General features: G+C 41.7%; 1 protein-coding gene across 1 annotated transcript in view; it reads right to left on the reverse strand.

The window, feature by feature from the left end:
- Nucleotides 1-4,954, reverse strand: part of LOC125890489 (probable voltage-dependent N-type calcium channel subunit alpha-1B) — a 60,049-nt gene extending 55,095 nt beyond the window's left edge. Inside the window, exons 1-3 of the mRNA XM_049579159.1 lie at nucleotides 4,924-4,954; nucleotides 3,880-4,152; nucleotides 3,244-3,458 (exon numbers count right to left, since the gene is read on the reverse strand). Coding sequence (XP_049435116.1) covers nucleotides 3,244-3,458; nucleotides 3,880-4,152; nucleotides 4,924-4,954 — 519 coding nt within the window. The remainder of the gene's footprint in view (nucleotides 1-3,243; nucleotides 3,459-3,879; nucleotides 4,153-4,923) is intronic.
- Nucleotides 4,955-13,353: the final 8,399 nt, after the last annotated feature.

The following is a 13,353-nucleotide window of genomic DNA, read 5'->3' on the forward strand; positions in this document are numbered from 1 at the left end:
TCTTTGGGTTCTCCACCATGTTGCTTTCTCTTTCTACCTGCACTCTACCTCTTGCTGCGACACTCTCCGCTCTTCCTCCCCCTCCCTTCTTGTTGTGAGGAAGCATTTCCTGTGCGCCAGCAAGGGAATGTCGCCGGTCGACACACAAACTAAAAATGATATATATTGAAAAATACCGCGAGATGTTAGAGGACCCGATTGGCTTAATCAGCATTGTGTCATCTCCTCTAGTAGTGGCTTGGGTGAAACGGACATTTACGGACCTGTAGAAGTTACGCACTATAGCTTTAAGCTAGTTAACAAGAATACTAATGTTATTGTTACCTATATTTAATCGCTTGCTAGCTAGTTTCATGCTAGGAAAAAACCAGCTCCTCCTTAATAAGAACCTGTGCTCACTATTGCTTTGCACATATTTTTTTTTAATCTTTATTGCCACAATAGAAAGTGCAGTGTCAGGGAGGAGACAGTGGACCAGAGGCCAGCAAGGATGATCATGCAGGGTCTTCACAGGTGAGAAGAGAATATAACTGGCTGAGAAAAAATATCTATAGCATAAAAGTGACTTTGCGATTAATTTCCACAGCTATGTCAAAAGGCATTTGGAGAGCTCTGTAAATGTCAAAAATGAAATGAAATGGCCTAGGTCTAGGCACTCTTAGACTTGCATAGTCTAGAAATGTATCATGAAATGCTCTTTAGACTACAATAATACACAAAATATATTATTATTCCTAAAATAATATTTTAGTTAGATCTTAATTCATAATATATTCAACCATTTCAACCATGAATTTTGCTTTAAATCCAAAATGGGTCTTATGTCTATAAAGTAATAGGCTATATGCCGCACAGGAAAGTCCTAGTTTCTGGTTTTCACTAGTTCAGTCACTCTGAGCTGAATGCAGGTTCACTTGTGAAGGCCCTGCGAGGCAGGGTGGCTTTGAATGAATGTAGGTATTGCCCATCTCCAGAATGCTACCCCTAAAACCACCAGAATGCAGGAAATCACATCTACAGTACCACATCAAAAATTTTCTAGGCAAGGACCCCAAGACCCCCACTGTACCACCATTGTCTCTCTCTGTATGGTATTTGTATGTAAGGTATTAGGCCCTATCCATCTCCAGCAGACGCCCCAAAAAATCCGTTAGGGTGCGGGGGATCATGATCACATCTACCAAATCAAACAAAAAACAATAATTTTATGTGTCGGCTTAAACAATGAAATTGTGGTCGGCCCCGCTAAATCTCACTCCAAGGTTTTTTTGAAAAGTCGGCAACCCTGATCTATCTATCTATCTATCTGGTTAGCAGTCGGCTGCAGGAGAGAGAGACAGAGGTGTGGGGGATGGCTCAGGAGAGTAGAGGCAGGTGAATTGATTGGGACAGCTGCTGCTGATTATTTTGACTGCTCTTTCTCCCCTTTATGCAGTAGTGTGCTGGGCCTGGTCAGACGTCTACTTCCACACAAAGGAAACCTCTGCCTCTGTGTTGCGTCAGTTTAAAACATAGTCTACGGGAGCGTCGGTGGCTTGGTGGTAGAGCAGGCGCCCCATGTACAAGGCTATTGCCGCAGCGGCCCGGGTTCGAGTCCAGCCTGTGGCCCTTTGCTGCATGTCACCCCCCCTCTCTCTCTCCCCCGCTTTCAAACTTACCTGTCCTGTTTATTAAAGGCAAAAAATGCTGTAAAAATATCTTTAAAAAAAAAAATTGTAGCCTACAGAAGAGCATGTGCTGCAGGAGCTGGGTAGCTGCAGGCATGTGATTATTGTTTAAAATAATGATTGCTGTTCGGAGCAGACAGCCCGAATGAAAGTCTGTAAAACTATCGGAGGATCTGTGTGTCTATCCGGAGCCTTTGTGCTCCACTGTCTCGAAGGTTAACTCATATTGCAGCGGTGCCTGGATAGTGTGACGTCTGTGGTTGTGCTGCTGCTGTGGTCCTGCCAGATGCCTCCTGCTACTGCTGTTATCATTAGTCATACTTCTATTGTTATTATACACATTATTATTGTCACATATGTATACTATCAGATATTAATATATACTTTCAACATATTGTACCACAATAACCAGAATTATAACTATAATATTATTACTTTCATTAATGTTGTTGTAAGCTACTGTCATTAACATCTGTCCTGCATCTCTGTCTCTTTCTCTGTCTCTCTTTCTGTCTCATTGTGTCATCAGATTACTGTTAATTTATCATGTTGAGCTGTTCTGTACGACATCTATTGCATGTCTGTCCGTCCTGGAAGAGAGATCCCTCCTCAGTTGCTCTTCCTGAGGTTTCTACCATTTTTTTTTCACCGTTATAGGTTTTTTTGGGGGGAGTTTTTCCTTATCCGTACGTAGCAAGACGGCTACACATATATACTGCCAAAATATTATTATTATTATTATTTTTGTTATTATTATTTTGTTTCAAAAACAAAACATAACTTCTCAATATCTAGAAAAACACAGATATTAAATAAAGTCAAGTCCTTTCTAGTCATCTGTACCAAGTCTGAATCAAGTCTCAAGATAGGACTACCAAGACAAGGTCCAGTTGAGTCTTTCATCAGTGTTAGTCAAGCAAGTCTCAAGTCGGAGTAAGACTGGAGTCAAATCATGTGACTTTAATCCCCCACCTCTGGTCTCGACTGATCAAACAGGCAACTGAGATGAGAAAAATGGCAACTGCCAGTGGTGGGGATATTGTTACAGGACTAGTAAAGGAAATATGACTTCTTCCAACTATAAACGTAGTTCATCAGTCGCATGATTTTATTGACACGTCCTCATTCAGCCCACTGATGTGTCGGTATCTTCTGTGGCAACAGATGTTATCAGGTCTTCCAGCAAGAAGGGCATTTATTTCCTACTTATGCATTAATCTATGGGTCATAACTATTTAAAATCAGCAGGACTCAGCTAAGTAGGCTAATTGCATATTAGATACACCAACATACTACAATGACCTCAGTAGTTCAGCCTTTAGTTTTTTATCTGGTGAAATGTCAAGAGAGTATGAAGATATAAAAAAGACACCACCCAAGCCTATTCCTAGCCTAGTGTTCTTTGATCTAAATGTTTGTTTTTTTCTGATTTGAATGACATTCTAAGGGAATGCAGTAATCAACAATATTAAACACTGTCAGATAAACTCCAAATTCATTAAAATCCCTTTAGAAATCCTGTTCACTTGGTCTAATGTCATGTCTGTCCCTACTCTACATGCGTCTGCCCTCCCACCTGCTTGTTGCTGCTTTCCTGCCCCTCGCTGGGGGAGGCAGCACAGCTGGTGGTGGCAAGTTTGGTGTGGCAGTGTTCCCGGCTGCAGTAGCGGTCACAGGAGTAGTAGCGCTGCTTGTCCACAGATGAGTGGTGTTTCCTGTAGTGGGAGCGTCCACGGTCGTGGGCTCGCTCTCTGGAGGCAGCTAGGTCAGACTCTGGCTCTCCCGGTGCACCTGTGGAGAAGGACAATATTATTCTGCCCCTTTAGAGCTTGAGCCCTAATTTTCAAATTAAACTTATTTTAGTGCTCTCATGGACATTTATCATGTTCTCTCCCACTTATTATCACCTGTATGAATTCATCACTGATTTGTTACTAAAATGCTTGGAGTAGATTACAATAATTGCCTTTGAAATGTAGTGGAGTAGAAGTTAAAAGTAACATAAAATGGGAATATTCAAGTAAAGTACAAGTGCCCACTGTATACTGAAGTATAGTATTTGAGTAAGTGTACTTTGTAACATTCTACCACTGCATACATGTGCATGTGCATGAATGTGCGGGACACTTAAGTGTCCTGGTTTAGAGGTCTGAAAATATGGTAACCCTCATACTATGCTCTGGAGACTGTGTGTCCGTAAGTGCTGACTAACCAGAAGAGCTGTGTGGTTGTTCACCCAGAGGTGTATCCAAAGACCTCTGCCTCTTCTCTCTATCTCTGTCTCTGTCTTTATCTCTATCCCTGTCTCTACGATGGTGGCAGCGGTGGTGGTGGTGATGGTGGTGGGGTCGGTCCTGGCTGGGTTTGTCTAGGGTGTAGTCCCTAAGATTGACCTCTTGGGGGCGCTGTGGGGTGACAGTGGAGGCTGAGCGCTTCATAGGGCTGGCATCAGGGACAGACTGAGGGAGGGAGAGAGACAAAAGTTCTGATAATCATCACTGACACAAGGTTATTATCCAGTTGTTACGGCCTCCATACAAACACAGAAATCATGGCTCCATAGGGGCAGGAGGCTGCAACATATAAAAGAGGACGCCACACCAAAAGTAACAGTTTACCCACAAGCTTTATTTTTGTAACCCAAAATATTAACCAAAACACAAACAACTAAGAGAGAAACAAAAGGGACTGGAGACCCTGGCCAAAAAGAACAGAAGGAGGGAAGACGCTGAGCCAACCACGCAGTGGGCTGTCGCTCCCAGCGTCTCCGCCTAAACTACCTGAAAAGGAACTAAACCTAGAATAAACAAAAAGATGAATAAAGTAACTACCGGTAATCTCCAGCCCAAACTAAAACAACAAACTAACACAGCAAAACCCCAGCTCCTAAGTGAGCATGGGGGAAAAACCTGCTTGGGGAAAGAAAACAAAGGAGGAAAAGGGGAAAAACTCCTCACCACCTGTGCTGGTGTCTGTGCCGTGTGCCGAGCCCTGTCTCTACTCTCCCTGTCCCTCTTATCCCCTCCTCCTCTCTCTACCTGCACTCAGGTGCGCAGCAGGCTGAGGGAGGAAGGAAACAAACCTGACAGAAGAAAGAGACAGCACAGGCTGCTGCACGTAACACCAGTAACAAAGTACTTATAGTTTTTCTATACCTCTGGCTTCATACTATGACTACACCTGATTCTTGCACATTAAGTCCTCTCCTTGTTAACTCAAAAACAGCACTTTTCACAAAGTCTAACTCCTGCTTTACCCATTCTGCTGCTGTCCCTCCTTTTAGCCATATTCTTACTTCTGCAGACCCTGAGATTTCCATCCATCCATCCATCCATCCATCCATCCATCCATCCATCCATCCATCAGATGCACTTAGACTTTCCCACCAGTCCCAGTCACCTGCTCACCTGTTGCTTATGCCTTTACTTTCCAGGCACCTGAATCTGAACCTCAACCCATACCTGGTATGTTCCTGCTTGTTCTTGCCCCTCTTGAATTTGTTTGTTCAGAATGCCATCCTGTTGCCTACCTGTAAGCCTGTTCCTGACTGCCACCTTTAATAAATTTCTCTTTATCCTTTCACCCTGCCTGCTTGTCTGCATTTGACCCCTCCTCCCTGTGTTGCCTTAATTTCCCATTTGTGATGGCAGATGAACCAAACGGGGACATAGCAGACAATCACCTGGCCTGCCTGCCATATTCTTGGCATATATTCAGAGTGACTAAGGACATTTCTTTATAGACAGCAGACATTTTGGATTTTCATTGAAGGAAAAGCACAGGTGTTATTGATGACAGGGTGTTCGTATTGTGCACCCTGGCTCGCTGTAATAACTTACTGCAGGGCTATTCAATTACAGGGCTTGAAATGAACTTTTTTACATGGTAGCACTGGTGCTCCTAACTTCAAAAATTTAGGAGCACCAGCAAAATTTTGGGAGCACCCATCGTAATGTAAGAAGCACCAACAGTGTAATCGATTTTTTTTTTTATTGCAACAAAAAGTCGACATTATACTGTATACATTACATTGTATGTTTATAGTACACTTATCATTAACAACTTTTTCAGTTGAAGACATTTTTAGAAAAAACACCACTGAACCACTGAACTACTGAACACCACTGTGAATGAAAGAGAAACCTTACTCAGTAAAGAGAAACCTTACTAAGGTTTCTCTTTCATTCACAGTGGTATTCAGTGGTAGCCTGGTGAAACCATCCTAATCTCGCAAGCTCATATTCTATTTCGCTCTGCAGATCAGTCTGGCCATGCAATCATAAAGGCGCATTCTGGCATCAGTTAAAGCTTACCGGGCCAATCACAAAGAGCGGAGTGAATGCATTTCTTAAACAACCAACATGGCTACTGATTTTGAAACTGTGATGGTAAATGTGTTGAACGAACTGGAATGTACATTTTCTTTAAAAGCAGAGCAAACGGCTGCACTGAAAGCTTTTACTGAAAAAAAGGATGGGTTTGCCGTCCTTCCTACGGGGTTTGGTAGAAGTTTAATTTACCAACTGGCTCCATTGATCGGGAAAAAGCTGGGACTCAGTGAAAACCCAGTGGCCAATAGTCACACCAGAAGAACAATTTACACTCCCACCAGTGCTCTCAATTATATTTTGAGGTCACACAGATGAAATTTTGGTCATATATGCGACCAAAACGGTCGCAATTTCGAGCCCTGAATTAGTTTGGAATGGGGGCTAGTTCCGAAACTGAGCCAGAATGTAGGGATCGGACAATATCAGTAATCACGTTAACAGACACAGAAATAAAACAGCATACTGAAGGAGTAAATATATTGTATTTTGTAAATGCAGAACAACATCTGTGCTTTGTTTTATATCAAGACACATAGGACCAGGGTATTTGTACATTCAAATGGCAACACCATGTTCACAAATCAGTCTGGGGAGTTTTTCCTCATCTGCTGCGAGGGTCCTAAGGACAGAGGGATGTACATACCACCACCTACGGTACCTGAGTATGCAGCATGTGCTATATGAGGGTACGTCTATACAAGTGACAAGTATTCTGGCAGGCCGGAGCCGCCAAGTGAATAGCCTGGGCTTACTGGGACACTTGATTGTACTGTGCCATTGTTAACAAAAAGGTTTTTCTTACTATGAGTTAAAATGTCTGCTGTAAAAAAAGGTCCATGAAGAGCCAGGGTTTCTGAAGTCCCTCACTGTCATCTGCAAGTGGGACCCTGAGTTTGGCCAAGAGTTGGCTATCTTCTTCAGTTCTGCATGCACTGAGACACTCCAGTAAGCAGCGTCTAATGCGGATGGTATGTTTACACATTCAAATATGAGAATTTTGTTTACTCAACCATGTGGCTATAGGCACTAACAAAAGAAAAGGCATTAAACCAGAAATTAAACAATTTGAGCATGTATCATGTTTTATAAAAAGTGGCCACTATAAGCGCAGACTACTATTTTGTTGAAGAAGGCTTTTTTAAAATGTAATTGTGTAGCAGTACTTTAGGTTACCATGTTACCATGATATTAACCCATGTGAGACCATGTAATCATCTGACATTACCATCTCGCATTACAGTGACAATATATGTGTAATATGGTAACGGCATTGTGGCTTTAATAGTTCACCTAAGTGGACCAGATAAATCTAAGCAATGTCAAACCAAAAACAAGTATATGACATGTTGTGTGACAGTGTGTACATACAGCTAGATGGATCCCTGGAGAGTGGCGTGAGCGGCTCTGCTGTTAGGCAGGAGAGGGATAAAGGCAAGACAAACAGGAAGAAAGAACAGCAGAGAAAAAAGTAAAGAACATTAACCCTGATCATCAGCAGCAAGAGATGTTCTTTTTTTTCCCCAATAAAAGTCACTTTGTAGGATTTTTAAAAAAAAAATAATTATATAGCCTTTTCGATTGTAGAAAAAGAATACAATCCTGTTGAAAATTGATGTTCAATAGGTATTTAGTACAAACAGGGTAGATGAGCATTATTGTAAGTCATAATGTCTTTTTTGATACCACCACTGGTGGTACCAGAGGCAGAAATTTTCAAATCCTACACGTAGTTGCTTTAAAGGAGCAATAAGCGAAATTCATCATTTCTAGATTGAAGGAATTAAAAAATTGCTATGGGAAGAACTAGAGGTGTAATTTCATCTGGAGTATAGCATGACGTCACGCACCCTCTCTCTGTGTTGATCTCCAGCCCATTGTTTACAAGCCAGTCCGGCTGCACGTTCATGTACGTATGTATCTCTCCCAATCTCCATGGGAGATAAGAGGATTAAACACAGAGACACGCTGTCAGCTGCTGGTTCACAGACCTCCGCATGGCTTGGAGGTTTCCACAATACTAGTTATGTGTTCCTGAACCTTGCTACCACTTTTATGGAATATCTGGTGGTGGAGAGGGCAGAGACAGGATATCACGGCTTTTTAGCTCCCGCTTTGAAAGCTGGCCAACCTACTTGTCCCCTGATGCAGTTTCAAGGGAGTGACAGAGATCCATGACCTGTTACAAAAACAGGCTGTGTCCTTCCTCCCCACTCACAGACGGAAGGGATTTTCACTCTGCATACTTTGTGGTTCCCAAGAAGAAAGGAGAAGTCAGATCCATTTTGGAACATCACATCTTAAACCAATGCATTGCCCGCAAGACGTTATATGCTAACTATTAGGTGGTTACTGGAACTTCGGGCGACTGGTTCGATAAAATTGCTTTAAAGGATGCATACTTTCATGGTGAGGTAGGCCCAAAACACAGGAAATCCCCCTGCTAAGATGGCTTACTTGACCTTGCTGGAAGATATTGCAGCCTGTGCCTTGAGGAGAGCACATCTTCAGAGATTGACACAATGGTGAAAATACACCAAGCAGCGGTAAAGTGCGGCCTGTGACGAGCTGCCATGCAATGCCCATGGACAGCTGTGGTGGCCGCTCGGAGCTGTGGTCATTTGATTCTGTGGTGAAGTGCGGCCAAACTTAAACTCTGCTGCATTGCATTGCCTCTGGTAAAATTAGGTATTCATTTTTATAATTTTTAAACAGATTGTGCTGTTTTGTACACAGTTCTATGTCATTTTTACTTGTTGTAGGGCTAAAGAGCTGTGCACAGAGAAAAAAAAAAGCCAGCTGCATAAAAGAAAAGAGCTGTGTGGTGCCCGAGCTGGTAAGCACGGCTTCTGTGGTCAGTGTAGCATCTTCAGATGATTATAATGGACATGCTGTGGCATGCTGTTGCTATCTGTATCCCATGTATTTTGGTCTTCTAGACAAATGTAAATCCTTAAATAGAAAAATCTGGATGGGGCAGAATGCTGATTTTGAAAAGCTGCAACATGCCTGTCATTTAAAATGATTTACTATGATGGTAAGAACAAAGTTGACTGGTGCGCATGTGTAATGAATCCGAAGTTAATACTGCATGTGTACTTATTTTATGTACACTATCAGACATTTCTATGCACATAGTGATTGTGGCCGTATAAATCAGATTGATTGTATGTCTGACACTCAGTTGAAAAGAGGAACAGAATTGTTGACTGATTAACACGTGGTGGTAAGTATCAGATGAGAGGGGAGACTGCTAGACAGACATGGAAAACTGAAACATGGTGAGGGTTAACTCGACACGTCTGGTTGAGCCTCCTGTCCACAAGGTCTTTAGCTTCTACTTTCTGAGGAATTTATCATGAGACATAGAATCTGAGTGGACCATCTGGGAATCACACTGCTCAGCCTTTCTGGGAAAGCCCACTACTTTAGGAAATGTAATGTGTTACTACTGCATATTGTACACCCGATAATCTTCAGTTGATTGCTGTACTTTTTGTGCTATTTTTGCATGTTTTATCTGCTGACAAGAAGACAAAATGATGCACTGTAGGATGGGATTGAAACATTTTTTTCTATTTATTTCTGCACAGCTCTCACTACCTCTGCTTCTCTCAGTGCATTCTGGAGTCTGCTTCTGTGACTCTCGCAGATATCTTTAAGAACGTATCAGCATTAATTCCCTCTGTTCATACCCTTCAAATTATAATAGGATTCTGAACATACTGTAATACAAGGTGATGAAACTGCAAAATGATCAAATGTCCCATATCAGCTAAGCTAAGTTTGGACTTTGCTTTCTGTGCAACAGAGAAAGAGGCCAGACTGAATGACTCACTGAGATTTCCTGTGTCATTACAGCACTAATAAGGACCTTAAAGTCAAGAACAGATTATAACAGATGTCATCTCGTGATCTCAGCAAAGCTGAGCTCAAATTAAGCAAAAGAAAAACCATCTATAAAGAGTAAACGATAAACTGTTGTGACTGAGGCTGGAGCCCCACAGGTCACACTGCATGGTACAGTACCAATCATACTCCAGCAAGAGGACATTTCAAAAGGCCAGCATTAATTGAATTGGCTTAGGATTTCCTGCCCTCTGTTCCAAAATGTGAGAATAAGAAGGCAATAAGGCAACCTTCTCCATCCTCGTTCTTTACATTCTTTCGTTAAGCCTCCACTCCAGATTCTCTCTTCTCTGCAATAACCCAATTAGCCTCTTCCTCTTCCAGTAAATAACTGGTGGCCGGCCAGGATCTTATCAGATTACTTTTCCTCTGCAGTAAGGGTAGGATCAACAACTACTTTTCTAATTGGGCTGTGAAAGGAATACACCTTAATGTATGAATCGATTAGCATCACTCAGGAAAAGAGGAGCTTATTATATTTCTCGGGATCTAGTGAAAGATTCATTTTTCAGCCTTAACTTGATAAATAATTAGTCCCAGCTCCTACAGTTTTTTTTTCAAGTATGTTCTATGAAATGGTTCTGACTAAGTGTTGGTTCTGACTGTTTTATTTTTTTCTCAGTATCATAGGCACAGCAAACATATTCCCTTATATACTGAGAATGCTGAGTTAAGTTAAAGGGGAACTAATGTTTTTTTCAACCTGGGCCCTATTTTCCGATCTACTTTTGTCTAAATGAGTGATAGGATGTTCAATATTTGACATTTCTCCAGTATGAAGCTAGGGCTGACCTGCCTGCAGCCCGTGAGCACGCTCTATATTAAATAATAGGGCACTCAGACAGAGTCAAACAACGTCAAAATACGTCCACTAAAAGTACATTTTTTTCACACGTATAGGCTCGAATTGTTAGTATAATTATCCTACAACATAACGGAAAGGAGAAATGAACGTCTGTGTTTACTTTTAGCTGGATTCGGACACGTTCCTCTGCCTGTTGCAATTTTAGTATGTGTGCTACCGAAGTAATACTGCTCCCTCTCTCTCCTCGTCTCCAGTTGAATTTGATAGTACGATTGCTTTGTTCAAAGCACAGTAGTACCATTGCCAATAGTGGGATAGTTAGTGGACTAAAACTGTGCATTAGTTGTTGAGGTAGCACGTTGAAAGGCAGATAGTTAAAGTGTTTATATCGTTGCTGTCTGATGAAATACACGTATCTCCACTTCTACAGTGCATGGAGTGTCCATAATATTCCCTAGCAACTGTTAACGTTGGGTATCCAAATGACCAATGGAAAGATGTTTTATTACATCATCTATTCAACACATATCTCCATTGGGTGTCAGAAGTGTCCATCAAATTCAAAATCGTAAAAGTAGAAGTGAAGATACGTGTTTTTCATTGGACAGTGACGATATGTTGTATTGACTTAAAAGTGGGGCGCACTGGTAGTTCACATGGGAAACATAGATTGACCACATCAGTGTGTAGAAAAACATGGGACAGACAGAATGACTGACTGACAGTTTCCGTGATTACGTACAGCATACCATACCATGACTTAGCCATACCAAAAATTAGAAAGAACAAAAAAAAACATTCGGCCACAGTGATCGGTCGCATTTTAGCCATTTTTAAGCATTTTTCTGTTGTTATAGCGCCACCCAGTTGCCAATTAGAGTTACATTTCTCCAGTCACCTTGAGGTGTCTTGTTCTACATATCTATCAAGTTTAGTAAAAATCGATATGGCGGTTAGGCCTAGATAAGAAATTATCTCTCTAGCGCCCCCATTGTTTGATCGGGTCAATAATGGAGGGGTCCCCTCAGATTATGTGTGGTCATATGCCTACAAAGTTGCGTGGTGATTGGTGAAACCCTTGAGTTATGTTATACACCTTTATGTGACGAGCCACGCCCTCCGCAATATTCATTGCCTTATAGAAGCTCAGTTTTAGTAAGTTTTACAACTTTTGCCTAGAGGGAACTTTAGACATTGGTCCCTAGATTATGTTCACCAAGTTTCGTGCAGATTGGCCAAACTTCGTGGGAAGAGATCGATTTTAAGTGTTTTTCAAAAAATTCAAAATGGCGGAAAATCTATATAACCGGAAGTTATGGGTTCTTGAGGCAAATTTGATCCTCGTGAAGAGAGGCATCTCTGTGCAAAGTTTCATGTCTCTACGACATACAGGGCATGAGATATGCCCATTCAAAGTTTACAATTTCAATCGGTTGCTATAGCGCCCCCTTTGGCCAATTGATGTAATATTGCTTCATTCTTATCCTCCCATTACCCTCTACCACTGTGCCAAATTTCACATGGATTGACCAAGTCAGTGAGGAGAAAAATGTGGAACAGACACACAGACACACCCACAGACAGAGTTTTTGTCATTATATAGTAAGACAGCGCGCGCTCACAGGCCGCAGACAGGTCAGCCCTAACTTCGTGCTGGAGAAATGTCAAATATTGAACATCCTATCACTCATTCAGACAAAAGTAGATCGGAAAATAGGGCCCAGGTTGAAAAAAACATTAGTTCCCCTTTAAGCTATATTTAAAGGGGACCTCTGATGCTTTTCCTCCTTTCCTATGTATATTACAATTTCTGTCAACAAATAACACTGTAAAAGGGCCCGTGGTTGCCGAGCTGATTGCAGGAGTCTGCAGCCAGTCTAGAAAATTGCAGCAGACTGTTGCAGTCTGTCTCATAAACTTCCCAAAAGCTAATTAAAATACGTGCCTGGTCTATTTTTGATGGAGCTGCACAGTGGCGGCTGCTGGTCTTTCAAACAGGGGAAGCTCACATTAAGTTTACATCATAAAATTTGTCATATTGTAGCGAGGCAGTAACTTATAAAAGGAACATCTAATTGAAGCCGTTTTTCAACCACACTCATGCCATAGAACCACAACAAAACACACCTCAAAGATTTTCAGATCAGTTTAAACACCTAAACTGTGTCTAAAACGGTGAAAATGAGCTATATCGCTTATGGAAACAAGGAAATCCGGACAGCGCTCTGTCAGAACACTCCACTCGCAAATATCTGCATAGGACTGAGCTCGAAATGCGAAGCGCTGTCAATCACAAAGGGGTCCAATCATCAAATCATCATGCATACACCGAGAGTCCTCTCCCACCTACTGCTCCATAAGTGACAATTTTGTCACATTTATCCAATGACCATCTCGCTTTGCTGCATGAAAAGAACCTGCTTAGTGCTGTCTCATAGGAATGCTTGGAGGCTCCGTGTCCACTGTGCTGACACGAGAATGTATGACAGAGAGGTCGCGTTTGAAAACTGGTGATAAACAGCTGACATTTGAATATCATAATCACAATGTTAAACACATCCTAGTGCATGTTTAATGCAATGTCAATTCTTATTTTAATGTAAATTCAACAGTGCATATTTGACCATTTCTTCTATGAAATTTT

Source organism: Epinephelus fuscoguttatus, linkage group LG6 (genome assembly GCF_011397635.1).
Source record: "Epinephelus fuscoguttatus linkage group LG6, E.fuscoguttatus.final_Chr_v1".
NCBI lineage: Eukaryota > Metazoa > Chordata > Actinopteri > Perciformes > Serranidae > Epinephelus > Epinephelus fuscoguttatus.